This window comes from Podospora pseudocomata (assembly GCF_035222375.1).
Source record: "Podospora pseudocomata strain CBS 415.72m chromosome 1 map unlocalized CBS415.72m_1, whole genome shotgun sequence".
NCBI lineage: Eukaryota > Fungi > Ascomycota > Sordariomycetes > Sordariales > Podosporaceae > Podospora > Podospora pseudocomata.
In genome coordinates, this window is record NW_026946363.1 from 2,290,714 (window position 1) to 2,317,327 (window position 26,614).

The 26,614-nt window shown below is 53.0% G+C and overlaps 9 protein-coding genes across 9 annotated transcripts; 2 read left to right on the forward strand and 7 right to left on the reverse strand.

The window, feature by feature from the left end:
- Positions 1 to 508: 508 nt before the first annotated feature.
- QC762_109357 (uncharacterized protein) lies at positions 509 to 1,998 on the reverse strand. The gene is made up of 2 exons (XM_062885357.1): positions 1,828 to 1,998; positions 509 to 1,761 (listed from the first exon to the last, which is right to left on the reverse strand). Exons 1-2 carry the CDS (start codon positions 1,969 to 1,971, stop codon positions 1,606 to 1,608), a joined length of 300 nt encoding a protein of 99 aa, XP_062748314.1. The 5' UTR covers positions 1,972 to 1,998; the 3' UTR covers positions 509 to 1,605.
- Positions 1,862 to 4,807, forward strand: QC762_109360 (uncharacterized protein). The gene is made up of 3 exons (XM_062885358.1): positions 1,862 to 3,423; positions 3,477 to 3,831; positions 3,904 to 4,807. Exons 1-3 carry the CDS (start codon positions 2,621 to 2,623, stop codon positions 4,546 to 4,548), a joined length of 1,803 nt encoding a protein of 600 aa, XP_062748315.1. The 5' UTR covers positions 1,862 to 2,620; the 3' UTR covers positions 4,549 to 4,807.
- A 29-nt stretch (positions 4,808 to 4,836) lies between these two features.
- On the reverse strand, positions 4,837 to 5,445 carry QC762_109370 (uncharacterized protein; the record flags this gene model as incomplete). The annotated part of the gene is made up of 2 exons (XM_062885359.1): positions 4,837 to 5,191; positions 5,270 to 5,445. The coding sequence occupies 2 exons, from the start codon at positions 5,443 to 5,445 to the stop codon at positions 4,837 to 4,839; spliced, it is 531 nt and encodes a 176-aa protein (XP_062748316.1).
- A 760-nt stretch (positions 5,446 to 6,205) lies between these two features.
- Positions 6,206 to 9,844, reverse strand: QC762_109380 (uncharacterized protein; the record flags this gene model as incomplete). Its single annotated transcript, XM_062885360.1, has 2 exons — positions 6,206 to 9,422; positions 9,507 to 9,844. 2 exons carry the CDS (start codon positions 9,842 to 9,844, stop codon positions 6,206 to 6,208), a joined length of 3,555 nt encoding a protein of 1,184 aa, XP_062748317.1.
- Positions 9,845 to 10,971: 1,127 nt separating this feature from the next.
- On the reverse strand, positions 10,972 to 13,147 carry VPS33 (Vacuolar protein-sorting-associated protein 33; the record flags this gene model as incomplete). The annotated part of the gene is made up of 3 exons (XM_062885361.1): positions 13,022 to 13,147; positions 12,717 to 12,912; positions 10,972 to 12,611 (listed from the first exon to the last, which is right to left on the reverse strand). The coding sequence occupies exons 1-3, from the start codon at positions 13,097 to 13,099 to the stop codon at positions 10,972 to 10,974; spliced, it is 1,914 nt and encodes a 637-aa protein (XP_062748318.1). The 5' UTR covers positions 13,100 to 13,147.
- A 374-nt stretch (positions 13,148 to 13,521) lies between these two features.
- On the reverse strand, positions 13,522 to 15,001 carry QC762_109400 (uncharacterized protein). Its single transcript, XM_062885362.1, has 3 exons — positions 14,297 to 15,001; positions 14,062 to 14,215; positions 13,522 to 13,995 (listed from the first exon to the last, which is right to left on the reverse strand). Exons 1-3 carry the CDS (start codon positions 14,339 to 14,341, stop codon positions 13,727 to 13,729), a joined length of 468 nt encoding a protein of 155 aa, XP_062748319.1. The 5' UTR covers positions 14,342 to 15,001; the 3' UTR covers positions 13,522 to 13,726.
- Positions 14,655 to 18,370, forward strand: CMK2 (Calmodulin-dependent protein kinase cmk2). Its single transcript, XM_062885363.1, is given in 8 exon segments — positions 14,655 to 14,813; positions 14,825 to 15,785; positions 15,801 to 16,412; positions 16,511 to 16,562; positions 16,632 to 16,839; positions 16,909 to 17,065; positions 17,123 to 17,508; positions 17,580 to 18,370. The coding sequence occupies 6 exon segments, from the start codon at positions 16,370 to 16,372 to the stop codon at positions 18,018 to 18,020; spliced, it is 1,287 nt and encodes a 428-aa protein (XP_062748320.1). The 5' UTR covers positions 14,655 to 14,813; positions 14,825 to 15,785; positions 15,801 to 16,369; the 3' UTR covers positions 18,021 to 18,370.
- A 1,518-nt stretch (positions 18,371 to 19,888) lies between these two features.
- QC762_109420 (uncharacterized protein) lies at positions 19,889 to 21,097 on the reverse strand (the record flags this gene model as incomplete). Its single annotated transcript, XM_062885364.1, has 1 exon — positions 19,889 to 21,097. One exon carries the CDS (start codon positions 21,095 to 21,097, stop codon positions 19,889 to 19,891), a length of 1,209 nt encoding a protein of 402 aa, XP_062748321.1.
- Positions 21,098 to 23,979: 2,882 nt separating this feature from the next.
- Positions 23,980 to 26,582, reverse strand: HTS1 (Cytoplasmic and mitochondrial histidine tRNA synthetase; the record flags this gene model as incomplete). The annotated part of the gene is made up of 11 exons (XM_062885365.1): positions 26,185 to 26,582; positions 26,087 to 26,109; positions 25,960 to 26,019; positions 25,854 to 25,901; positions 25,787 to 25,798; positions 25,690 to 25,718; positions 25,451 to 25,624; positions 25,387 to 25,397; positions 25,272 to 25,320; positions 24,401 to 25,222; positions 23,980 to 24,333 (listed from the first exon to the last, which is right to left on the reverse strand). The coding sequence occupies exons 1-11, from the start codon at positions 26,376 to 26,378 to the stop codon at positions 23,980 to 23,982; spliced, it is 1,776 nt and encodes a 591-aa protein (XP_062748322.1). The 5' UTR covers positions 26,379 to 26,582.
- Positions 26,583 to 26,614: the final 32 nt, after the last annotated feature.

The following is a 26,614-nucleotide window of genomic DNA, read 5'->3' on the forward strand; positions in this document are numbered from 1 at the left end:
TCTTGGGCTACCTCTTTATACTTGAAGAAACCGAGTCACCACCAGTCATCATCATCGTCTGATGAGTCAGAGATATCCCCATCAGTGCTGCTCCCCGTCACCCCATCACGGCACCACAATCACTCTCCTCGTAGTACTGGCACGCGGTTTCGGGTTTCTCGACGTGGTTGTTGCAGTTGCATGCTGGTTTGTGGTGATGACGGCAGGGATAGGAATGGGTATTCATTGCTTTTGTTTTTCAAGCAGGTGGCAGATGGGTAGCGGCCAGGTTCCAGGTATGATCGAGGGACTTGAAAGACTTTTGAACTGCTGTTTAGGAGCGCTTGTGTAAGTTGAAGACTTTGAGGTCTATAAAGACATTTCGGCGGCCTTTCATTGTTGATAAACATATGGACCACTCGACGCAGGTGCCAGGAGCAGCTCATGTCCATAGGCACTTCTAAAGAGCAACAACTCAAGGAAAGAAAGAGTTACCAAAGGACAATAAGTTGATTCTCAAGTCGAAGTTCCCAGTTCCAAGATATCCCTCTATAGCCTTGAGCACCAAAGTCTCTCGCCAATGACCTTCCACCTACACGCCGCTCCTGTATGCTGACAAAACGACAAACGCTCCAAATAGACAACATAGCTGCTTTTAGAACGAGACACTCTGTTGAACATCCCCCAAATGTCCCCGAAACGGTGGCCCAACTGACCCATTCTTCAAGACCTGTTCAGACTCCTGAAATTGCCTCAAGTCTGCTGACCATCGGCGAATCCGCAGTGTCCATCCTGACAATGGTCGCAAAGTGCGATACCGGCAGTGACCATGGCGGTGCACCCATGTTTAGTCTTGTGGTCGCACCATTTATTGGACATGCTGGGAGCTGGGTACTGCGGGACTGCCGGACACGATAATTAGCTGGCTGAAGCAGCTCCAGAGTCTGAAGACGGCTTTGTGGTACCTTTGATGTTGAGTCGTGGTTTTGACAACGGTGAAGATGGAGACAGGGTTGTTTTTAAGCACGGGTGATGAAGGGATCCGCTTTTATAGATCTTAAACTTGGCTGGCAACACTGGCTACAGAAGTCTTCATATTCTTGAAGAGAACACCCATCTTATACCCCGATTCCCTCCGTGCCACCGGGCTAAGAAGCTTGCCTCCTCGGTCAACCGCACCCGTTTCCCAACCATTCAAACCCCCTATATCACTTGCCACCAACTGAGAAAAAGAGGTAGGAAAATCAGAATTTGCTGATAACAAGGCGGGCGAGGCAAGGAAAAAGCTGACGATCCGGATCACGCCCATGGCTCTCTCTGTGTGTGTACAAAAGCAAACACGGGGTTACTTGGGTCATCCAGCACCCGATATCGTGACGTTGTTGGACCATCATGGTACACAAGTCACCCAGACAACACCCCTTCGACGGATAGCAACACGAGAACACCCTACCTCGGCTGAGTTAGTTCTCGCAACAGCTTGGGATCTTGAAGCACGCTACATATCAGCATCCTGACATCCTCGGTAGGGCCATGCGTGGGATCCTTTTGGTTCTGGAAGACGCTCAACCCGTCGGTTTCCAGCACGTCCATCTACGGATCTCTCGGGCTAATATGCTCGACTTGTCAGCCAGGGTATGACAAGGCGAGATGGCGAGCTTCGATATCGGACTCCTGCAGCAGAGCTGGGGAAGGCTTGCAGACGAATGACGATAGATCGACGATATGCTTCAGGGGCTGGGGCGTGGTGCGCCTGGATGGACATAATATCAAATGCTTGTCTGCCGGGCATCGGTGAGAACTGTGATTTATGAAGTCATTTCGACTATTCGTCCGTGTGCCACCGACCGAGTCCTTGAACAGGGCATAGCTGAGGCGATATTTTGAAGTTCTAATGAAAGGATGATTCGTTGGTGCCGCCGCAGTTTTTGAAGCCTCGATTATCTTGTCCAAGGCCTCTCTGCCATTCAAGTCCAGCGATAAGCCCCACATTCCTTATCGCACTGGGGTCCGAGCTGGGGTGCCCCTCCACTGACTGCTACGCTTTCTGGACCTCTCTCCAAGCTCTCTCGACAGCTCCCTTCTCCCGTCAACATTTGTCTGAAGGCTTGCTTGCTGTTGATATATATGTCAGTTTGCAGTCAACGACTCCCCTCACACAGCCGAGGAATATCGCTCAAGCCAGTGCTGGCATTCGCTTGGACGCGTTGGCAGGTGCCAGGCACATGACGACAGAGCATCACCCGCCTCCATCATCGCGAATGGGAGTTGACTGAGATAAGCCGACCGATCCTCCCCGAGGCTCCAGATTTGCCCCTCGTACGATCCTAAAATCTGCCTTTTAGCATCGTGGCGTTATACTTTTGTTTCTTATTGCTCCAAACTCACAGGCATTCTTATTTTTATTTCTTGACCTTGATGAGCAGCCTAGCTGGTGAACTTGTAAACCCCAAATCCACTTCGACGCGGTAACTCTCTCGAACAGACGTCAGCCTATCGCCAGACACGAGAGCGAAAGCACCGCGAGTCAAGACTACAACGTCGAGCGAAGTGGGATACAGAAAGTGGACGCGACAAACCCCCAACTTTATTCGTACAATCGACACTGGTTATTCTTCGCATGTGCTGCTGAGCAGCAGGAATGGCTACACGAGGCTACGGTTCGGCCCACGCCCCCATCGAGCTCAGCAGCGATTCTGATTCCGACGGAGGTTCGTCCGTGAGCGGCAGCGACTACATAGAAAGACAGGACCAAGGGAGACAGGCTCACACTGCCGCGTGCGAGTGGCGGACAGCAAGATTCCACGATCGGGAATGCTCACGCTACTGGGATTGTCCGTCGCATGCTGTTGAGCGCGCGCTCTCTGAACATCGTCAGGAAGAGGTACAGGGGCGAGGCGGAGATCACGATATGGATGACGGCGAAGAGAGACCTGATCCAGGGGCTGTCTCGCCTCTGAGTGAGGATGATGAGCCTGACCGTGGAGCTGAGGGTAACACAAGGCCGAGGTCTCCGTCTCCAGAGGTGCCGGCATCTGAGGCTCTGCCGGCTGCCAGAAACTTGAGAACTGAAGTGCCCAACGATTCCGGATATTCGAATGAACAACGCACAGCATCTGGGGCGAGTGCAGAAAATCCAATCATTGTGGTTAGCAGTCCTGCGGCTGCCTTCCGGAGACAACCCAGGTTCTCAGAGTCAGGGCCAGGGCCGTCAAGGACAGAACCAAGGCGGACAAGAGACGGTTACACTAGCGTATTACAGGAACAGGATGCGAGTTCAGGTTCCTCCGGTGCTGCCACCCCGAGGCACCAACCCCTTCTGCCTTCTCGTGGGGATCCTAGCGGCGAGTTGATACTGCCAAGATGGCAGCCAGACGCTGAAGTGACCTACTGCCCTATATGCAATGCTCAGTTCAGCATATTTGTTAGAAAACATCATTGCCGGTATGTACTGCTGGTCTGAGCCATGTGGAAACCAAAAGCTGACGGGATCATAGCAAGTGTGGGCGTGTTGTTTGCGCTTCATGCTCCCCGCACCGCATCACGATACCCTACCAGTATATTGTTCAACCTCCTGGCGCTCCCCGTGTATTCCCGCAAGGAGCCGCGATGCCGCCTTCGGACCGCGACGGATGGTATCCAAGTCTGAGTGGTGGTGAAAGAGTGAGACTGTGCAATCCGTGTGTGCCAGACCCCAACACCACTCCACCGCAAGCCTTGGGAGCGGACAACGGAAATGCAGACACAGCAGAAGGCGCCAGCCCTGGTTCGAACCGGTGGAGCTTCTACTTTGGCGGCGCTCAGCCTGCACCTACAAGCACCGCTCACGCTAGAAGCAGGAGCGTCACGATGGTAGGTAGCATGGCTAACGCCTTGATCACTTGTCTGCCCCTCTCCTCGCCCGTTGCTGAACACGAACAACAGCCGCAGCAGCCAGGTGCGCCATCATCCTCACGTCCGCAGAACCTCGCCTACTCGCAAGACACACTGAACCGGATTCTCTCTGGCACCCCGCCGGTCTACTTTCCTGCCGCCAGCGGATCAAGTTCCCGTCGTCATCGACCATATCCGGGACCGCAGCGCTACCAGTCTATGCTGAACATGGAGGGATCATCTTCTACCGTCATGGCTGGCCCGTCAGACTACCATCCGCACAGCTCAAGACAGCTCCCTGCCGCCCCTCAAATTGCCGAAGAAGACGAATGCCCTGTTTGCCACCGTGAACTACCGCCTCGAACTCTCCCCAACTATGAAACCGTGCGGGAGGCCCACATCAACATGTGCATCACCTCGCACAGCGCATACGGCGGGACAAGCAGTGCTTCGCCGGGAGAGAACCCGTTACCGCCACCGCCGCCTAGAAGGACGGGGATGTTTCCGTACACGGCCACAGAGAAGGACTGCGTGGACTCGGCTGAGTGTTCCATCTGTCTGGAAGAGTTTGAAGTGGGTGTTGCGATGGCGAGGCTGGAGTGCTTGTGCCGGTTCCACAGGGCGTGCATTGGGGCTTGGTGGGAGAGGCACCCGGGACGGTGTCCAATGCATTCGCACGATGGTTTTGGGTATTAATGGTCTTTTTTTTTTCTCCTTTTGTTTCCGGTTTGCATCTGCGTCGTCGTTGACTGGGTTTGGTGTGTTGGCATTTTTGAAGAAGTTTTGGGAAGGCGTTTTTAGTTTTTCAGATACCATTCACTGCTGCCCGTGTGTTTTTTCTTGAGAGGGTTGTAGATGACTTTGATGTTGTGAATCAGCGATCATAGTAGTTTGACAAGCGAAGATTGTGTGTGTGTGTGTGTGTGTGTATGTTGACCAAATAGTTTATTTGCTGCTGTCTTGTAAATCCATACAATAATACCTCTAAGAATCCTCCCTCCGCCCCAAATCCTCCTTCCCCAACGCCTCCGGCCCAAAGCTCAGGGGAAGTAGTTCCTTTAGTCTGAGGACCGCGTAACCGTTCTCACCGTCGAACATGATGATTGGAATTTCTACGGAGCAAAACTCGCGGATGGCCTGTCGGCACATGCCGCAGGGGGAGGCTGGGGGGGAGATGTCTGTTGCTACTGCTATGGCTTTGAACTCTAGGGTTTTGGAGGCCCAGGAGATGGAGTTGGGGGGGTGGACGGTGGTGACGGCTTTACAGAGGGCGGTGCGCTCTGCGCAGGTTGTGACGGGGTAGGAGGCGTTTTCTACGTTCGCGCCTGTGATGATGAGACTGGTTTGGGTGAGGAGGGCGGCTCCTGCGGGGGGGAGTGGGGTTAGTCAAGGGGAATGGGAGGGGGAGGGAAGGAACTTGCCGACGCGGAATTTGGAGTAGGGGGAGTAGGAATGGCTTTTGGCTTCTTTTGCTGAGCGGTGGAGGTTGTCAAACTCCTCCCTGGAGAGGGCAAACGTCTCGCATGTGGAGGCGATGTCGGTCGGGGAGGAGGTGGAGAGGATTGTGGGTGGGATGGTGGTTTGGGTTGCCATTGCGGAAGTGAAGTGAGTTGGTGGTGTTTGGTGGTGTTTGGTGGTGGTGATGAAAAACAAACTTCGATCAAAAAAGAATAAAAACCAAAGAAAACGGCACAGTCAAAGTCAACGTCAACGTCAGCAAAGGAAACCTTCTTGTCGGGTCTCACACACCACCTTCCTCCAACTATGACGACGATGTTTATAAACCCACCGCCTGTACAACCCCTGAAGATAGGTAAACCCCGCCGTTTTCCCGGCGGTATCCGCCCTTGCCCCCTTATCTAATCACTCACAACTAGCCACTTGCCTATCCTAGCCACGACACATGCCAGTTGTCTCTCGCAACACCACCGTTCGCATCCCAAGGTCACAAGACCACCCTCAATCCCAGTAAAGTCAATTCCAGTTTGCTAATAGTTTACCACTTGTACAACACACTATTATGTCTTCAAATATCGGTCAAATTACGCTAGCACTCTTATTCCCGACCCAAAAGCTACAGTATATGTACGTTTCAGTTTGTTCCCTAGTACATCTACTGCACAAAGCCAATCCTACTACGCCCACTCACCAGCACCACCACCACCAACAACAGAGAAGCACCTCAAACAGGACAGGCAAGACAAAAACTGCAGAGACACAAAAATCAAATGTCCACCCAACCCTTTTAAACCCCCTTCCCTCAACACCAACGCCTCCAAAAAACACCAACACCAAATGATAAAAGCAAAACGCCATCAGATGAGGATAGTCACCGCTTTTTCACTGCTTCCCCCTACCCCTCCATAACCACATCCTCCCCCTCCCCCTCATCCTCCTCCTCCTCCTCCTCCTCCTCCTCCTCCTCCTCCTCCTCCTCCTCCTCCTCCTCCTCCTCCTCCTCAGCATAGCTCTCCACGCCCGCCGCCGCCTTCCTCCTCTTATTATTCTCCCCAACCTCCTCCGCCTTCGGCACCGGATGCTCCCTCTCATACTTCAACCTCAACTCGGTAGCCTTCCCATCCCACTCCTCCCCCAATTTCTTCCACTCCTCCATCTTTTCCGCATACGCCCTCTTCTGCTCCTCCACCATCTCCACAAACGGCCTCTTCTCCTCCTCGGTCGTCTCCTTCCACATCTTTGCGCTCATCACCCTCACCTCGTTAGCAGAGGGCTTCCCCTTGCCCGGCCGCCTCCCCTCCTCCAGCTTCCTCCTCGCCCTGTCGTAGTTGGACTTGCTGAAAAAGATGTACGCGTTGCTCGCCGGCTTGGCCGGCATCGCAGGCCGCCTGTCAATCAGCGAGACAATGTGATCCCACATGTCAATCTCGTACTGCCTCAGCCGAGCCTCAAGGGAGCCGTCCTTCTGATTACCCCCCGACGCTTTGCGCTTAAGGGACGAGTGGTCCTTGGGGACAATGAGCGGGGTAGGAATCTCAATCGGCCCGAGCATGGCATCCAGCACTTCCGACGCCGCGCGGAGTCCCGACAGATAAGCACCGTGAACAGTGGCAGGGTGCGTCCCGCTGGTGTGCTCGCCCGCAAAATACAAATTCCCAATCGGCCTCGCCATGGTGTCATAGTCATCCGCCTCCATGTTTGGCCCCGCCGATGAGTAACTCCCGCGGGCAAACTTGTCAGACGCCCACCGGGTCACGACCGCCTCGACAGGTTGTTTGGGTACCCTAGAACCGTAAACACTGCGAAGAACCTCTGTCGCTTCCGCCACAAGGTCGTCGTTGCAGCTCTGCTCCGTGTCATACCCAGCGTCGCCAGCCATGAGCGCGAGCAAAACAGGCAGCCCGCTCGGCTTGGAGATGTTGAACCACTGAAAGAAGCGACCTCGCTGAGAGGAGTAATCCTTCTGTTCCAGACTATGCCGGCTGGATGGCATCCGCAAGACACCAAAAATGTCGCGGTTCTCGTTCCAGAACGCCTCTCTGTACACAAGAATGACCTTGTTCAACACGCCAAAACCTAGGCGGCTGATGGCGTCGGCCTTCCAAGACGGCAGCGGCGGGTCAAACTGCACGTTACCGTGCTTGAGCACACCGAGCGGGATAGTGTTGACAACGTAGTCCGCCTCCACCTTGTAACCATCTTCACACTCAACAGTGGCTTTACCCGTGTTGTCAGGACTGTATGTAATCTTTTGGACTGGCGACTTTTGCTTCAGGTTCAATGGCGTAGGAAGCATCGCAAGACCTCTAGGCACGCTCTGATACCCCCCAACAACCATCGTATGGGCCCCTTCCCACTCGTTTCCCGCGTCAATGTCCCACCCCCGAAGGCTCATCTGGTTGTAGTTGGTGGCATTGCTGTACTCAAGATTGGCAACGTGCCAGTTCATGAGCCTGAAATCCTGCGCCGTGAAGTCTACCAGATCTCTGTATTGCGGAATGATCTTGTCGATGACGCTGCCGAGCGTGGCATTGGGTTCTTTGGTAAGAGAATCAATCTCGAGATCAGCATCGTCGCTGACGCCATGCTTGAGCGGCCAACCGATATCCCTCACCCTATGCGCCGCTTTCTGAGCACCTGGGGTTCCTGGTTCGGTGTGAACCTTCCCAGTGGCGCGATCCGACGATACGGGTACCAGGTGAACCTGCGGCGCCATGTTTTGTTCCGACACAGGCGCCGCATACGGTTGCGCAGCAGCCGCCTCTTCAGCTTGCCGAATCGTCCTGTGAGTTTCCGCCGAACTATCCCTCCCCTCGTCTATCAAGTCGCGGTTGCCCTCGATCAGTTTCGACGTCGGCTGCTGAAACTTGTACTCGCTGACCCGCTCAAGACAGTCGTTGTAGAGCTTCTCCACCATCTGGTCCCGTACAAAATCGACAGGCTTGCCGTTCGAATCGAAAATGGTCATGTCGGGGTTCAGCTTGTGATAGTCAAGGCCCAGTTGGCCTCTGAGAAGGATGTTGATGGGATTGCCCCTATCAAAGCCCGTGATAATCATGCCTCCCATCTCTGCGGTATACCTCTTGCCTTCAAAATGAGGTGGGACCTGTTTTGGTTTTGTGGTGAAAGCACGGGAATACACTCTCCCGCCAACACGGCTTCTCCCTTCCAGGACGACAACCCGTGGAGGCTCCTCACCCATTTCGCGAAACTTCTTCGAGTACTGCTTGAATAGGCCTTCCAGCTGCCTTGCGCAGCCAAGCCCGGACATCCCCGCGCCGATGACGACAATCGTCTTTTGTTTCCTCCGAGTAGATGGGCCTTCGGGCACTGGCTTACGTGACGACCGGATTTCAACACACCCAAAGTTAATATATCCGCGACGGACGAGCCAGTCAAAGCTGAGGCTGGCAACGTCAAACCACCTCGAGTCTTTGGCACAGCCAACAGCCTCGTCACGTGTGACAGCAATCTGTGGATTTCTGACCCAAAGTCTCAGGATTCCGTTACGGATATTCAGATACGTCGTCACTTGTGTATGGCTGATATGATCACGGAGCATCGAGTACTCCTCTGGATGAAGGGCATAAGGGTTTAGTCTCGACGCTTCGGCCCCGGAAATGCACTGTGTGGCGTATTCGTAGAGCGGAAGATCAGGCGGGATAGAGACCTTTGGCCGCACGTCATATCTCCGCCTCGGCTTGTCTTTTATTTGACTGGCGGGTTGGGCAGCAGGAGGAGCCATGCCCTCCTTGGAGCTTTCGTTATCAACCGGAGTGGTGGCTTTACTAGACACCGAGGATAGGGCGGGTGATAAGTCGGAGTGTTCCGATGCTGGAGATACTGATGATGATGAGCCTTCCGCCTTTGGAGCAACATCATTCTCCACAGTTTGGGATATCACTACTGCAGATGCCGGTGCCGGAGGTGATAATGGGGGGGTGGGTGGCGGAGGATCATGTTGGAGAGGGGTGGTTGGTTCAAGTTGAGGAGCCGATGGAACATCTAGGGAGAGCGGCGGTGGCACTTCAGTGGGAAGAGATTCAGGCTGCATCGAGGGAGACGACGCAGGTTGAGAGAGGGGGGACGATGATGGCGACACGCCAGGTTCCCTTGTTCCATAGTCAGCACGTGACAACCAATCTGAAAATGACAGGTTGATTGGGCTGAAGAACAGGTCGAATCGAGACGCTTACATCTTCATGTCTTCAGCTGCCACATCAGCAATGTCTAACATCTCCGGCGGCGCCGATGTGGGTGACTCGGGCACATCCACATCCATAGTGTCTCCCGTCCAGACCACTATCTCGGCAGCGATATCCTCAGATGGACTCGAAGACTCCTTGACTTTCACCCTCCGGTCAGAGGTATTTAAAGATGTGCCGCCGGCAGGTGATGATGATGGCTTGGCAAAACTCGAGCTGGCCGGTATGCGGTTTGAACGTCGTGAATCAATATTCGGACTAGAGCCTCTTACAGGTCGTTTCCCAGCACCGCTAGAATCTCTAGATCGGGGGCGGGAAGGGGGCCCCATCCTAGCGAAACCGGTGGTCTAATCGGCTTGCGGGATGTGAGGTTGATGGTCGTGGATAGACGGATATATCGAATCGGATGGTGGTCAGGTCGCTGGTGGTGACTGACAACTCCGCTTCCACCTCATGCCATACACAGACAGGGGGATGGTGTCACAGGCTCCGAAAATTCAGCTTGATTGGCAGTCGAGATGTGGTTGTAGCTATAAGACGAAAAGGAACCGTATATCTGCTTGACAAGGTCAGCAAATGTGTCTCTGGTGGTGAATCGATGATTATCTGCGCTGGCGTATCATTGATCTGATATCTGATTGGAATAGAAACCAAGACAAGACACCTCAAAAGCAAAAATGTCCAGGGAGCTGGGACGTGGTATTACCTCGAGAGAACATATCGGCGGCCGCGCACCGTGCGGACCGGGGAAAAGTGGCTCGAGGTTTGAGAGTGAGGCTAGTGAGTTACGGATGAGAGGGTTTGGTAATAAGAGAATGGCATTGAGGCCGTGATTTGCCGTCTACCTCGCAGAAGGGCAAGAGTCTGAAAGAGGGAGACAGTAGCGCAGATTCATCTCCACAGCACAGCTGAGCCGAACCGTGCAGTCACTGTAATCCAAGTCCATTCCAGGCCTGCCCGGCGCTATCACGTGAGCGCCTCTCCGCACCCATATCCCCCCAAAACACACCAACTCACCTCCCCCCGCCCGATATCAAGCCATCAGCCCATTCTTGTTGCTAGAGTTTGGCTATCACTTTGAATTCTCACAGGGATATCTCGAGTCACCGTTTGCCTTTGTTTGCCTCGGTCAGCAGTTCACTTACCTGCTTCGACGGAGCAAACAGTCTATTTTCCAGGGTGCAGTGCCCGGCCTAAGCTCTGCTGCTACCAGCCACCAACTTCACAATGGGACGACAGGTTGTTATATTTAAACATCATACCTAGGGTATATCACCTCATCTAGCAGCAGCGGCCGGAGAAGAAGCCGTCGCCGCAGCCGAGGCTTGTGGGTTTCTCTTCTCAAACGACTCCTTCTCAATTGCCGCATCCATCATCCTGTTCCCGCTAATAATCGAAGTCGTGCAGATAACCATTTTTCGCCGCGCTGTGTAGTACCATCAGTTAGCCATAACTTCTACGTGTCGGGTATATGGTCCGACTTGCCTTCTTCCTGCTTTGCAATAAACCGCAGTGCGGCAATCTCAGTGAAACTGATGCCGCCCACGAACACCACAAAGACCGTCTTTTGTTCACCACCTCCCGATAACAACGCCCTGGCTTTGACAGCCTTGTCCTCGCCCTTTTGGACCTCATCGAACGTCTGGCCTCGAGCATGCTTGACAGCGTCGTCGAATCCACGCCATCCCTGTGCTCCACTTCCAGCCGGTCCAGCCGCACTCGTCACCCCGTTCCCTCTTGTGAGGGAAAGTAGATATTGTTTCTGGAGAATGCATTGGACAAGTCGAACCGATAAAGGGGCGTAGCCGCTATAGACGTAGGCAATATCGTTGGGGTCTTCTTCGTTGACCTCGTCCACAATGAGCCGGAGCTGCTTGCGGAGATATGTGTAGTTGGTTTTATTTCCAGTCGCACCCGCAGAGCCTGTCATGGGAATCATGGATGCCAGAGGGGATGACCTGGATAAAAACATCTGGAGCCGCTCTAGGTTATGGAGGGTCAGCAGATGCTGATATCCATACCCTTGAAGTATAAGTCGCCGAAAGTGGTCCAGCTCTTTGCTCTTGATGCCCCCCGAGATGCAAGAGTAAACACACATCAGTCTCAAAACTTGCGGCAATGGCGTGTCCCGCGCTATGAGCTCCTCAATGGCATCAAATTGCGAAGATGGATCCGCACCTGCTGCCAGATTCTGCTGCACCTCAAGGAGCTTCGTAAAGAGCTCAGTCTGCGTATACTTCATGATTTCTTCTGTAAGGCCCGTGTGTATCTTCAAGCTCTGTTGCTCTGCCTGATATCCGGGTAGCTTTTGCACGAATTCCCTAAGCTCCGCTGTCGTCTTTGAACTGTGTCGGCTATCAAAATCGCTTTGGAGTCTTCGGGCTATTTTGTGCAACTGAGTGCCTACGACGGCGAAGTTGGTGTCGCGAAGCTGCGCAAACAACTTGTCAGAGCCGTCCAACTGTATCTTGCGCTTTCTCGTCTGCCCATCTGTTGCCGTCGGGGATGTCGTCGATCCGGCTTGAGGTCCAGGCTGTGGTGCTGCGCCAACTATCGTCGAATCTACATCGGTTTGGTTATTTTGAATGCCAAACAGTTCGTCGATCAACCCTTCGTAAGTGAGCTGGGTGAGAAGAGGTGTAACAAAATCGACTTCTCGGTCGATAATGATGATGCTTTCAGTTGTTGTGCTGGGGCTGAGCCCAACCTTGCCGGCTTCGCCAACATCTGCGCCGGCGAGTAACTCTTGTCTCATGCGCAAAAGAAGATCGGAAACCCTTTTGGCATTGTCGCCTTTGCCGACAATACGAGGAAACAGTCCATGCTTTTGTTGGATGCCCATCAAGGCGCGGGCGAGCAGGAAAACGGGCGTGGGGTCTTTGGCCAAATAAAGGTCGCGAAACGAATCGTCAAGCTCTAGAGACAAGACATCTTTATCCAGGGGAAAGAAGTAGAGCGGGAGTTCGGTGACATTGGTGTCTCCCAAGACTCCAGCTTCCTCCAAGATCTTGTCAGAAAGTAACGTCCGCCGAGGCACCCAGAGCACATGGAATTCGAGCGGGGTCTGCGCCTCTCGCTGAAGGCGAGTAATCTGGTCTGCTGTCTTGTCAGTGGCCCCAGTTGACTCTCATGAGCATACTCTCAGTTTTGCTCAAGGTGAGGTGTCGTCGCAGGGTGGGAAGGGTGGTGCGGATGTCTTACCGGCTATCGCATGAGCGTTGCGGGCAGACTCGCCGCGGGCAATGAAGACGACATTGCGGTTGCTGGTATCCGTGTTCTTGTTCTCAAGAAAGAAGATCTTGTCGACATCGTATTCACGTAAAGTCGAGGCCTTGACTATCACACCGAGCGGGCCGGCGAGCTTCTCCTCAATGACGAGGTTCTTCTTTCCACGAACCTAGGGTGACGCTGCCTGTCAGTTCAGCAACTAACTCAGCACCGCACGCTGTAACATCGCAAGGGAACCGTGTGGTCCGTGATAGGGAGAGAGGTGATTATGGTCTTACCCCTTCGAGAAGATGAAGCAGATCCCTCCGCGCCTTGTCTCTGATCTGTTCTGTGTCAAACTCCGGTTGAGGAGCCATGGTGGTGAGCTGTCATGGCGATGTTGAAGTTGGTCCATGAAGCTTGCGAACCTCAGTAGGCAGCAAGTGATTAGCGAACGGACGCCTGGATGGATTACTTGGCGATGGCCCGAGCTCCAAAGCTCCACACGGGTCACAACGTCACACACTGATCGGTGGTCGGTGGATAGCTTCACCGATACTCAGATATATAATTCCAGATCTACAAGTTGATCTTCCACTCTGGTGTTGATATCATTTTCTTTTCAATTCCCGCTCGCAATTGATATGAAAGAGATGTTTATAGTGAACAAGTCTTTCGCTTTCTCTACACACTTTACATGGCAGTCTGCCTCTCAACACAAACTATTCTTCGACAAGACCAAGTATTGATCCATCAGTGATGAGCTTCTGTGAGCTCATTGAATAGCTTGTGAAAAACTCCCAGAAATTTTAGCCTGACAATCATGCTCGCAGAATTCCAAACTCCACCTCGGATGCTCGCTGTGACCGAGTGAGAGCGGCTCATTATGCAATCAGAGAATCTTTAATGCCCAGTATCCCAGTCATCCTCAATAAACGCCATATCCCAATCAATCAAAGCCAACTAGATATAAAACAGACAGAGTCAGACCCGTCCATCCCATCTCAGACGTTGTTATCATCGTAATAGAAGTCGATATCCTTGGGGCGCAGTCTGTTGGCACGCACAAACTCCTCGTCACCCGCGGGCCGTTCGTTTCTGCTGTTGCCTGTCAACATACTTTGGAGGCTCATGCACACACTCTCAACATTCTGCACTGGACTCCATCCTTGCTGTCCCAAGAGATCGAGGCAGATGATTCCATTGGAGTAAATGTGGGGATGGATCGGGATTGGTCGGTCGGCGAGCTTCACAAACGTCACCTCGGGAGGTTCTGGCAGATGTGGTGTCAGCGACTTTTGGGGTTGGACAGCAAGCAAAGGAAAGCAATCGTACTCACCGATGGGATACTGCGCGCTGAAACGAAACTTGAGTCTGTAGATCTCGTTCAGGTAAAGAGGATTGTTGTCGAGTACCCGGATGTCCAGGAACCACTCTTCAAAGTTATCGGCTGACACAAGTTCAATGCCCGGAGGGAGGGAGTTGCCGTTGATCTATGTGCGCACAAGGCAATGACAATGTCAGTGGGGTTGACAAAAGATAAAAGAAGCCGCAGGAGGAAAAGGATTGCTTACTTTCGACAGCTCTTTGCCGAGCCGCTTAGTCGCGAATCCGGCCATTTTGTCGACGACTTCTGTGCGTGCTTGCAATCGTCGCCGGTGAGGCCGTCAGCTGAAGGGTCGCCGAGAAGGAGTGACGCCGAGAAAGGGTGACGCCCAGCAAAGAGCCTACAATGGCTCGATGTTGGTGGCGGGGTACTTTTTCGAGAGCTTTAACGCGGGGGTGGGGCGAAGCACCAGCGCAACCTGAAGACCCTGGGGTAGCAAAAAGGAAAGAACCAGCCCCAGCTGGTCGATGCAGAGGAAGAACACAGGAAGAGAACACTTGAGGTTTGGTGGTGTTCTCAAAAGCTCTCAGTGGTGGCATTAAATTCCTAGACAAAAAGGTGCACGGGATGGATGACTGGCAGGTAGGTAGGCGAGCGGCCAAGGTTTCGATCACAACGGCGGCATATGTGTACGTGATAGACTCCACTCACACAGCTTTAGATTTCTTAGAGATCAGGAACCAAGACACCGGAACCCGGGAAAGGAACGGGAAAGGGTCACTTGGTGATTGCTACCGGCTGAGATTCCTCCCTTGCTTCCAAGTAAGGGATAATCTCTCATTCGCCTGCAACATATAGGAAGGAATCAAATGACCCGGTATTAGGTTTCGGATGCCCTTTAGATTTGTTGACTTCCCACCAGTTGAGTTACTATCCGGAGATCCAAGATATTGGGGATCATATGCACCAGCAACTGACTAGTCAGCCACAAGGCCGTCGGGAAATCCAACCTCTTCCTCTTCAAAGGAATAAAGACCTACGGAAAGCCTCTTCAAGCTCCAGTTGATGTGTCCCTGAACCTTCATTACTACCCGACGGCAACTGGAAACACCATTCTGTCCCCAAGAGAGGCACAATCTGCACCCATGCAAGGCTGAGCCACAGGGAACCCTGAGAAGCCAAATCGAAGGCCCCATTTGCGGGAGGCGGTGCAGCTCGGGAAAAGACTTGCTCAGTCTAACGAAACATTACCACTCAGATTAACCACCATGCCACGACTGGACTAGCGATTCTCTAGAGTACATCAAACCAGAAAATATCCTGGCCGATTTTCCTCTCCGAGCAGTGGTCTTTCGGCCTTCTCGAACAAGGAGGCTTCAATCAGATCCCGTCCCGTCAACCCCTCGGTTCCACTGACTGATTCCCCTCCCACCCCGCAGAGAGAGCCCGCCAGGCTGGGCAGATGGCTAGGGTCACACAGCCTGCAGAAAGGGAGATCCCCTGGCACATGCGGTGGCCAGTCAAGGACCAACGCGGGAGACGAAATAAGGCATTTTCCGCATTTGGTCTTGGGCCTTTTGGTGACCTCCCACGAGCTGAGCATGTTGGGCATGAGGGTACTCGGTAGAAAGAGGTACATACATAATACATAGCCATAGTCATCCCGACCTCTTTATTATCCTGCCGTGTGCTACTACTACTACTACTACTACTACTACTACTACTACTTCTTACTGCTGCTGCTCGCCCTGCCTACCTAGGTGTTCATCCAGTAACCGCCAATAACGCCGTTTCCACTTCATCCCCGTATCCAGTCGCCGGCGGGGCAGCATCGCTTGGCAACCCCTCGTCCACCACCTTCCCAGCCCAATTGCTGCCAAGCCCACTCCTTGTGCATCTGCATCTGCCTCTTAGGTGCTCTGCCTCTATGCCTCTGCCTCTCTGCCTCCTCCTCGCGCCGATACCAACCTAAGCACACTCAGGTACCGACGCACACCGTACGCTCTGCCTCGAGCGCCTGAAGGCTTGTCAGCTCCCCAGCTCCCCAGCTCCCCCCTCAGCCGCTCTCTACCGTCGCACGCGCCGCCCTCCTTCTCCTCGCTCTCGTCACTCTCTTCCTGCGAACTAAAACACAGCCAGGGGCTCAGGACGTGCCAACACGACATACTGGCACTCGGACACCAAGTGACATCTTCCAGAAATTAAGGTTACTTGAATCGTGCTGCCCGCAGCCACTTCAGAGCCAGAAGCCTCTTCCTACTTTTCCGCTTCTTGTTTTTTTGCCAAAGCTCGGCACCATGAGCTGTAAGTCACCACCTCCATGTCACCTTCAGCCAAGTTCCGCCATGTCCTCTCGAGCTTCGGTGTGTCCCCTTGTTCTACGTCATGTAGTTTACCAGCTAGCCGGCCGGCCACTGCGCCGGCAGGACAGCCCGTGCTGATATGAATTTGTGAACCGCAGTCTCGAACATGCTCAATCGCCTGCATGGGCAACCTGAGAGCTATGATAAGAAGTGCGCAAAGCTATCCCACCCCTCGCTCTTTGTAGTAACATGTGTCGCTGATACCTCCCCTCTCAACAGGTCCAAATATCGTTTTGGGCGCACCCTAGGCGCGGGCACCTATGGCATCGTCAGAGAGGCTGAGGGCCCTGATGGCAGGGTTGCTATCAAGATCATCCTGAAGAAGAACGTGCGGGGCAACGAGCGCATGGTCCTCGACGAGCTGGACATGCTCCAACGTCTCAAGCACCCTCACATCGTCAAGTTCGTTGACTGGTTCGAGTCGAGAGTGCGTTCCTCCTAGACAACAACGATTTTGGGCGCAGAGATCCAATCGCTGACTATGGTCCTCTTGTAGGACAAGTATTATATCGTCACAGAACTTGCCACCGGTGGAGAGCTGTTCGACAGAATTTGCCAACAGGGCAAGTTCACCGAGAAGGACGCCTCCCAAACCATTAAGCAGGTCTTGGGCGCCGTCGACTATCTCCACAAGAACAATGTCGTTCACAGAGGTAAGCTTATCGGTGAACAAAGGGGTAACGACAAGGGGCTAACTACGTCGGGTCCAGATCTCAAACCCGAGAACTTGCTCTACCTCACCAAAGAGGCCGATTCCGACCTCGTCCTCGCCGATTTTGGCATCGCAAAGATGCTCGGCACCAAGGACGAGGTTCTCACCACCATGGCTGGCTCTTTCGGGTATGCCGCCCCCGAGGTCATGCTCAAGCAGGGCCACGGCAAGCCTGTGGATATGTGGTCCCTGGGTATCATCACCTACACCCTCCTGTGCGGTTACTCGCCATTCCGGTCCGAGAACCTCCAGGATCTCATTGACGAGTGCAGCGCCTGCCATGTCGTCTTCCACGACCGGTACTGGAAGGACGTCAGTGACGATGCCAAGGATTTCATCCTGAAGCTGCTGAAGGCTAAGCCTGAAGACCGGTGGTCTAGCGAGGTACTTTTCCCCTCGACCCCCTTTTACCCCTCTGCCCAGTCAACTAACAGCTTGTCTTTCCCCCCAAACAGCAAGCCCTCGCTCACCCCTGGCTCAGCGGCGAGAACGCCACCGACCACAACTTGCTGCCCGAGATCAGTGCTTATCTCACTCGCGCGCGCTTGCGCAGAGGCATCGAGATGGTCAAGCTGGCCAACCGCATCGAGGCGCTCAAGATGCAGGAAGATGATCCCGAGAATTCGGACATGCCAAAGGATGCTACGTCAGCAGCGAACCAGACGCGTCATTTCCAGTCGGGCAAGAATGCTAACGAAAAGGGCAGCAGCGGCGGTGGCGGCAGCAGTGGAGAGAAAAAGGAGGGTGAGCAAGCAGCGGGGGAGAAGCGCACGTTGAGCAAGGCGATCAAGGGGGCTATTTTCCGTGAGGTTGTTATGGCCAAGGTCAGGGAAATGAAGGAGCAGGAGGAGACGTTGAAGGTTACTGGGGAGGCTACGGGGGAGGGGTCGAAGTAAATAATGATGCTGAGAATGTTGGGAGGGGGAGTGATGATACCAGAGTGGAGGGGATATACCGACTGACACACGAAGCGTGCGTGGCATAGCAGGACTTTTTTGGTTCTTTTTCCTTCTTGCAGGAGAATTTTGATCAGAGCAAGCCTGGTTAGTTGGTGCGTTGGTGGTGTTGGTACCTTTTGTCGCGCTGTAAGAGGTTGGGTTGGTTAAAGGCAGAGGCAATTTGATGATTTTTTTGATTATTTTTTTTGGTTGCTCCAGGAGAGGGTTTAGTCAGTACCTGCTTCAAGTCAGCTGTAGGGTTTATGAGAGTCAATTATAGCCTATGTTATATCCTCGAGGTACCTATGTTGCGGTTGTGATTGGGAATATTCTCAGCGGCTAGGTAGTTTGTCGATGTCGTTCGTTGGGTTCCACCGAAGTGTGTTTTTGGTTTTTACATGAATTTTGTTTTTGATGATCATCTCGTATTGTTTATGCCGGATCGCTCGGAAATAGGTGGGGATGAAAGAGGGATTATCTTTGAGAGGTACCAACCAACTACTGTCGAGGCTAGGGCGCTTGTCAGAGAAGGATGAAATTGGGTGATTGTCAAGATGTTAAAGAGGTGGTTAAGGGTGGGAGTACGTCACACAGGTTGCATGATGATGGCTTGTTGAGTTCAGTTACAAGATAGATACAGCAAGGGGAGCACAAAGATCTGGGTTGTGGTACGTACCCAGCCATCTTTGCTTCCAGTTACTACATACTACCCCCTCAAGCTCGAACGCAACAATAACAGCCCGGGGTGGTGATGAGCCCATGCCATGCCAGATGGCATATCAATCCGTTCGTGCTACGATATTCTATCACCCTACTACACCCGACAGGCATGGAAGAAGAAGGACCGAAAAGCATGGAAAGTCTTGGTCTGGGTGGTTATTTTTGTTCCCCGAACAACAAGTTTGATTAAGAACCGCCACTTCATACAATCTATCAATCGAAGGAGCAGCCCAATTTATCGAACTTAATTACCACGTGAAACGCCGAAAGGTCGCACAAAGGTTTGCCCACTATCACGTTCAGCCTCACCTGTGATGGTCTGAGGGGGGGAATGAAGCGGCTGTGTGGGCTGGAGGCGCCCCACAGACAACAACAACAACAACAACAACAACAACAACAAGAGAGTAGCCCACCGGGGCTGTCTCACTCAAGCATCAGAGGACAGAAGGGTGCATTGGAGACAAACTATCTCCTCGCTGATGAAAGAAAACTGTACATTGAGATCAAAAGATGAACTGCAAAACTGCCGACATTGTGATTTGAAACCCCTTCAAAGACTTCCTATCTACTATCCTACCTCAGCCTACCATATACACAACCCACAAAAACAACACAAAAGACAAACACTTCAAGAAGCGAATCGTTCTCTCTTTGACTTGTAGTAGCAAGTAATAACCTCAAACCAACGCTCCCTCGCTCCATGCGCCTTGCTCCTAAAACGCTAAGCAGTTGTTGTAGTTGTTGTACAGTAGGTAGGTGTTACTCTTCCCAAATCTCTCCTCCCAAATCGAGCACACACACACACACCCACACACACAATCCAAAACTCTGTACACAGTGGCCGCCACCCATCCATCCCCCTTGCCACTTCCTCCCTCCCCAAATCCAAGAATGTGCAAGTCCTTTCCCCTCCCTCCTTCTAGTTTTTGAAACAATACCTCCTCCACCCACCCCTTGCCTAATGCATGAATGCTAATTGCCTGTTGTCTGTCGAATAAAGTCGCTAAAAAAAAAAGTAATAATTCCTCCCAGATATCATCTCGATATTGTTGTAGCGCCCGTTCGTAAACATCGTAAAAGTAGAACGAAAATTGTGAAAACAAAAATCAGGAAAGCTCCGCCATGACCTCCTCGCAAAGCTCCTCATATCGCGTCGGATCAAACCTCGTCCTCTCCCAGTTCATCTTCCGTAACCTCTCAATCCTGGCTTGCTTATCCTCCACCTCACTATTCGCCCTAGCACGAGCAGCAGAGGCAAGATTTGGCGACCTGAGCCACTGGTCCACATTGGCGGAATGACGGTTGAGTTGTTTTCGGAGACCGGAGAGGTGTTCGCAGCAGCGGTCGACAGTCTGGGAGATCATGTACGCGTTTTCGTCCTCTTCCTCTGACGTCACTGATGAAGGGGATGCTAATGACGAGTCGTCATGCTCGTCTTCGCTTTCGTGAATGGTGTGTAATGGATATTCGACCTCTTGGAACCTTTCCTGGAACTTGGGGCTTACTGGCAAGTCGGGCAGCTTTTGCGAGAGGACTGGTGAGGAGAAGTAAAAGTCGTCAAATCCGAGGGTGGGTGAGTCTGGGCGTATCATGGGCTCTGGAATGTTGATCTGGATGGGTTCCTCCTTGGGGAGGGAGAAAGAGACCTTCTTGACACGTTTGGGGGAGATATCCCTGCTGCAGCTATCTTCGCAAGATGAAACGGACTCGGTGGGTGTCTCTGGGGTCCAAGCTCGAGAGCTGCTGATGGAACTTGATGGCGAGTGGCAACTCGAGCCTCGTGACGACATGGATGAGCTGGATCGTGCTTTACTGACGACGGATTCCTCGGCAGCGTTGATGAGGGCGGATGCGCGATTAAAGTGGTTGCGGGCTTGTTGAAGGGTGTCGGTTCTGTGTGAGCTTGATGGGAGAGGTCGGGCGAGAATCTCCAATGAAGTGGCGGCATAGAAGTGAAGATAGATCAGATATACTGGCTCAACCTGAGACTTGCCCTTGATGGCGTTGAGGATTTCCACACATCGTGCTGAGCAGGCCCTGTATCTCTTCTCGATGTGGTGTCTCTTGATCTCAGCGATGGCTTTCCTCCACTCTGCTGATGAATAGGGAATCATTGGAAGAGGTGCTGGTGCTGGAAGTGAGAAGCGCTTGACCGGCTTCGGACGCTGTGATCGGTAACTCTGCCATGTGTCGGTATTCTGTGTGGATTGGCGTCTGAGCTTTGGCGCCGTCTCCGATGTTGGTGATGTGTTGTTGGACGGAGGCGGCATCCAGCTCGCTCTGTTGCCGAGCATCAAGGGAATGAGTCCAGGCATGGTGGGCGACGATGGCGAAGCTTTCCAGTCAGGTCTCGTTGCGTGCCGGCAGATGATGAGTTGAAGTTGGATATGTGCCTTCCAATGGAGCCGGTGAGAGAAAGCTGAAGTGAGACTCTCCACGCGCAAGGAGGCAAGGCCGATAGATATTGCTAGTCACGGTGGTCTGGACAGGCATACGCCCTGCTTTGACTGTAATGAAAGCCGAAGGGGCCACAGGAGATGGCCGAACACGACGCTGATGGCAATTCCCTTTCGGTAAATTGGGGTGGGTTAGGACAGGGAGCCCTGAGATGAGACGAGTGCTTGACAGCTCTTGACAGTTGACTGAGGGTCCGGGAGAGGGTCCGGCTGGATTTTAGCTCTTCCCAAGCAAGCGGGAGCCCAAGCTTCTGGAAGGTCTCTCTGGTAAATTGGATGCGATGCTGTGTCAATTTTGGAAATGCGTCCGAAGTCCCCGGGGCCCAGATGCGGGCAACGGAGGTGTGGGACTGGCACGGGACGGCGGACGGCCGGATGGTCAGTGATCACTGGTGCTGCGAAACGGGTGTCAGGTGTATGTAAGGGTCCGGGAGTCCGGGACCGTCTTGAAAAATATTAGCCTGATCCGGGACCAGTTGGCCAGAGTTGACCAGAGAATGTCGGAAACACGGGGTGCGGTTGGGCGTCCAGGCGGCTGAATTGATCCAGAAAAGGTCAAGGAGTGGATTTCAACGGCGACCAAACGCGTTGAGATGGATAGGATGGGACGAAGCTGAACAAACACACTGGCGGCGGTGAGAAAGAGCGAATTCCAAGTTGTTGGTCGAACGAATGTGAGGCCAGGTGATGAAGCAAACAACGGCAGACCGAGTTCCTTCCAGAACAAAACCAGAACCAAGAAAGGAGGACTTGCTGGGGACGAGAGCGAGGGGATTCAATTTTTAATATGGATCACCTCACCCACCCACGCGCGCGCGGTGCCAGAAGGACACAGAGTGACAAGAGGCGTCATCTTGTGCCTTCCAGCTTCCTAGCTGCATGACGCCAGAGAATCGGCGCAATTTTTCTGCAGGCCCCAGCAGAACACCAGTGGCTGGATGGCCGCCGGGCCCAAGGGAGGGCTCGTGCTGCGAGCTAAAATTCCTGCAGGGGCTCGAGCCCGGGTCCCGTTCCCCTGAGCCCTAACACCAAACGGGAATAGGGGCACATCCCCCCTGAAAATGATCCTCTGTCAACCCTGCTAGCTTTTGGGTCTCCCCCCCTCCCGGAACTGAACGCGAGTGGACAGCTTCGTACACGGCGTGGGTCGTGGGTCTCTCTATTGCTTCTTTTGATTCTCGGGCTTTCTTCGTTATCTGGTTTTTTTTTTCTTTTTTTTCTTTTTTGTCTTGCTTCAGCACCACGATCTGTGTCACGGCAAGCAGATTGTTTTCCGGTATCACAGCAGTCTCCCAACACCCACAAAAACGCGAGGGTCCAGGGACTTCTCGTGGGAGGTGTGCTCTCGGAAAACTGTGTATGTGATAGTGATGATGGCGCCGCACAAATGCCTTCCCAGCTCACTTATCATTCATCCGAAGATCCGGCCTCTTCTCACCATACCAACCCTCACACCATACCTTAGACAATAGCAACTCTCTCCTCTGCTTCCGACTCAGACCAAAGTCCGTTCGCATCAACAACTCCATATCTTGTTTGCCAGCGCCACACCTCGTGAAATAAACCGTTTGCATCGTGTTGTCTGTCTGTCATCTGTCATCTCATCTCATCTCATCTCAACTCTGCTTGCTTCTCACCCGAGCGCCACACCCGCGCAAATCTTGCCAATCCTCATCACATCCAACTTCCACAGCCTTCCCCCATTCATGTCTCTTTTTTTTTTAGCCCTCATATCAATTCCCATGTCACGGTATGTAAAACATCGACAATCAACCATCTCTACCACTCTACCTTGGGCCTGGACCAACACCGAGATTTCGTGCAACCCCCCATCCTCATGCAAACCCCCTTCCCAACCCTAGTCCAGAGACGAGACGGGAGTTCCCTATCAAAAAACAACCTTCGCTACTACTCATTATCAGAACGTCGTATCAACACCACCGACAACAACCCCGCGCCCCAGTGCAACCTCAACAAACAACAGAGGGGCAATCTCAACCTCATACGGCACAGACAAAAGCCAGCGGCTCAGCATGAAAAACACCCAAAGAAAGGAAATGATGATGTTCAATACATAAACACCGAATGTATATCCCCACCGACCACCAAGTTGTTTCCTCTGGGGCGACGGCTACGCCAACGTCCAATACCACAGAGAGGAGGAGGAGGGGGGTATATGCCACCAGACTCTTCCCATTCACATCATTTCCATCCCACCACCACCACCACCACCATCGCTTCCAAAACTTACATCCCATTACTACCCATAATAAACTCAAACGTCAAAACACCAACCCAGAGCTATGACATTGTAGCTGCAAGCCTTCAACCGGAGAGCCCAAAGCCCAAAAGCCCTTGACCACTCCCCATCATCCTCGCACCGCTATGACCCCTGCCAAGCACACCGGCTTCTCCCCCCAGCTCAAAACACCAACAACCAGCCGGCAGGGTCTTGCGTGTGTCGCAGGTTTTGTGGGGGAATCCTTGTTGATAAACTTCCATCGTGATCGGGATAGCGTCTCAGATTGGGTAACCACTAGACCAGTGGCGTGCAAAAGTACCCCAGACTAGAACGCTTCCAGTTCTCTCTGTCCTAGTAGGCAGCGGTGTGGGCAGAAAAGTCACGCAACTTTTGAATATACCGTCAAAAAAAACATAGGCTGTCTAATATCCCGCTAATAGCCATCCCAACCAACTTTTTCAATGTAATTTTTGTTTCCTCATATCAAGACATCTCGACTTTAGTTCTCGGCCTTAACCTCCTCCCCCCCCTCTCCCTCCTTAGCCAGCTGCTCAACCTTCACATCCTCCCCCTTGATCCCCCCCACAACCCTCAACCCCTCCGCCTGCTCAACAATAGCATCCAGCTGCTTCTTCCTCTCAATCCTCACCTGCACCTCCTTGGTCAAGTTCTTCAAATCAATCAGCTCTCCCTCCTTCAGCGGGTGATCCTCCGGCAGACCCATCTCCTTGATCTTGATCTTGCCCTGAGCCAGCTCGTCCTCTCCCAGAATAAGCGCAAACGGCACACCATTCGCCTCGGCAGCCTTGAACTGGTTTTGGAGCTTGGGCTTGACCTTGTAGAGGAACTCGGCCTGATTGAAAATGTTAGTCTGCGGCGACGGTGATAGACATTGTTAGTAAGAGTGGTGGTAATCTTACCTTGATGTTAGCGTCCCACAAACGGGCCGCAATCTCACTTCTCTCCTTCAGTAAACCAGTAAAGTCCTTGCCGCCACCAAAGGCCATGACGAAGACATCAACCTCGTTTTTCCTCTCCTTCTTGGCCTGGTTCGCCCTCATGATGGAGAAGATACGGTCGATACCGAAGCTGATACCCACGCAAGGGACCTGGGTTTTGCCAGAGAACATGCCAACGAGGTTGTCGTATCTTCCACCAGCAGCGACGGAGCCAATGCCTACTGTCGGGTCATCAGAGCGATCCTCATCTTCCCCAGCCTTGCCCTTCTTCTTCTTGGACTTTTCCGCCGAGGCATCAGCAGAAGCAGCAGAAACCTTGGGCGCTGACCCCTCGGTGACAACCTCGTAGATAACTCCAGTGTAGTAGTCCAGACCTCTGGCTAGTGAGAGATCGAACGAGACACTGTGGCCGGCGTTGAAGGCGTCGAGGTAGGTGAAGAGGAGATCCATGTCGGCGAAACCTTGTTGCATCGAGGGGTTGGCGGCCAGCTCCTCGTCCTTTTGCAGCTGCTCGAGCAGGTCCCGCTTGCCCTTAAGCACGACGTACTTTCCGATCTTGTCGGCAATCTCTGGCGCAAGTCCCTTCTCCTCGACCATCTCCTTGCGGACATCCTCCCATGGCATTTTGTCAAGTTTGTCGACGGCGGACGAGATGGGGCGGATGGAGGCCTCGGGAACACCACAGACCTGGAAGATGCCATCAAGAATCTTGCGTGAGTTGAGCTTGATGGTGTACTTTCCTTGCCAGCCAAGGCCCTCGAAGACTTCGTTGATGATTCTGATCTGCTTGCGTGTTAGCAGTGGTCAGCCAGTAATGGCGATGAATACGCACGATCTCGGCGTCTGGGATCATTGGGTCATAGAGTCCAGCAATATCGAAACTGTAAATCAGTTAGTGCTTCCTCAGACGGTTCTTTGATAGTCTGTAATCTCCATCGCCCACGTACTCGCATTGATACTAGAACTATGTTAGCCTTGCAGTTTTCAGGCAGTTAAAAGGGGCCGACTTACAAACTCTCTCATACGGCCCTTCTTGACCGCAGGCTGGTCTCTTCGGTAGACCTTCGCAATGTGATAACGCTTGATCTGTGAAATGTCCTTGTTCATCGCCAGGAACCGAGCGAACGGGACGGTCAAGTCGTATCTCAAACTGCAGAGCTCGCCGCCCTGATCGGCAAGGTCATACTGCAGCATATCTCGTGTTAGTTATGCCTTGTTCCCTAATGAGACATGAGGTGAGGCTGACGAACAATGAGCTTGCTATCCTCTCCATATTTCCCTGTTGGATGCGGTTTCCTAGTCAGTCATAGATCCTCGGTTTCTGTCATCGATATCGCCGTTTCGTACCGGCAAGAATCTCTAGGAATAATTGTTAGCCAATGCGCCAGCGCCCATTTCAACAAGGCTCGCATACCCTTCAACTCAAAAACAGGAGTGTCGATTGTTACACCGCCGTGGCGCTCTTTTGCCCAGTCAGCCCTTTCTCTTGTCCTTGGCATGCTTGTTCGTCCATTACATACTGAAGACGTTGGTGATGGTGTTGAAGATCTTCTCCCTAAGGACCATGTCCGCGCCGGACCCTGCAGAAGCGCATTAGTATAAGCCGATATCGAGAAAGATACTCGGCCGAGTTCGAGATTGACGCACAGTCTCTGGTGCCCTTAGGGGTCCTATCATGGCATTGATTAGCTCACATGTTCAGGGTCGAGGATGTAGCACCAGAAAAAGCATAGGAGGTGCCGTACTTGATCTCGAACTTGGGGGCCTTTGGCGCCATGTCTTCGATAGCGGGGTTGATGTCCTGGGGTCTCGGTGACGAGATGTGGAAGCACCGTCTGGAAGCGGGAGCGGAGAGGCAGGTTGGGCGGAAGGTCAATGTCGGAGCCAGTCGTCGTGATGGTCGAACAGACCGGATGGCAAGTATCCACGAGCTCTGCATTCAAAATGTGGCCGGTGGGAATTCGAGCGCTGCGGGGTGACTCGATTGTGCCTCGCCTTGTCGCAGGTTGACAGGAAAACCTTCTGCAACAGCTGCAAGGCTGATGCCTGACTAAGAATCCGGAAGCCATCTCATTGGCTGTTTCAAACGGATGTGAAGCGAGAGCAGGCGCCGGGAATTATCAGCGGCTGTCAATTGGTGCCCAGCTTTTGGAGAAAGTCCCACTTGGAAATTAC

What these genes read in the sequence shown, in the direction of transcription:
- QC762_109357 (XM_062885357.1), bottom strand. Translation starts at nt 1,971, where the DNA reads ATGTGGGGCTTATCGCTGGACTTGAATGGCAGAGAGGCCTTGGACAAG. An exon ending in ATGCCCTGTTCAAGGACTCG is followed by an intron (nt 1,762 to 1,827) that starts GTCGGTGGCACA and finishes CGATGCCCGGCA; the next exon opens with GACAAGCATTTGATATTATG.
- CMK2 (XM_062885363.1), top strand. Translation starts at nt 16,370, where the DNA reads ATGTCACCTTCAGCCAAGTTCCGCCATGTCCTCTCGAGCTTCG. An exon ending in CCTGAGAGCTATGATAAGAA is followed by an intron (nt 16,563 to 16,631) that starts GTGCGCAAAGCT and finishes CCCTCTCAACAG; the next exon opens with GTCCAAATATCGTTTTGGGC. An exon ending in GAACAATGTCGTTCACAGAG is followed by an intron (nt 17,066 to 17,122) that starts GTAAGCTTATCG and finishes CGTCGGGTCCAG; the next exon opens with ATCTCAAACCCGAGAACTTG.
- QC762_109400 (XM_062885362.1), bottom strand. Translation starts at nt 14,341, where the DNA reads ATGGCCGGATTCGCGACTAAGCGGCTCGGCAAAGAGCTGTCGAAA. An exon ending in TCGGCAAAGAGCTGTCGAAA is followed by an intron (nt 14,216 to 14,296) that starts GTAAGCAATCCT and finishes GTGCGCACATAG; the next exon opens with ATCAACGGCAACTCCCTCCC. An exon ending in CAGCGCGCAGTATCCCATCG is followed by an intron (nt 13,996 to 14,061) that starts GTGAGTACGATT and finishes CACATCTGCCAG; the next exon opens with AACCTCCCGAGGTGACGTTT.
- QC762_109360 (XM_062885358.1), top strand. Translation starts at nt 2,621, where the DNA reads ATGGCTACACGAGGCTACGGTTCGGCCCACGCCCCCATCGAGCTCAGC. An exon ending in GTTAGAAAACATCATTGCCG is followed by an intron (nt 3,424 to 3,476) that starts GTATGTACTGCT and finishes ACGGGATCATAG; the next exon opens with CAAGTGTGGGCGTGTTGTTT. An exon ending in GAAGCAGGAGCGTCACGATG is followed by an intron (nt 3,832 to 3,903) that starts GTAGGTAGCATG and finishes CACGAACAACAG; the next exon opens with CCGCAGCAGCCAGGTGCGCC.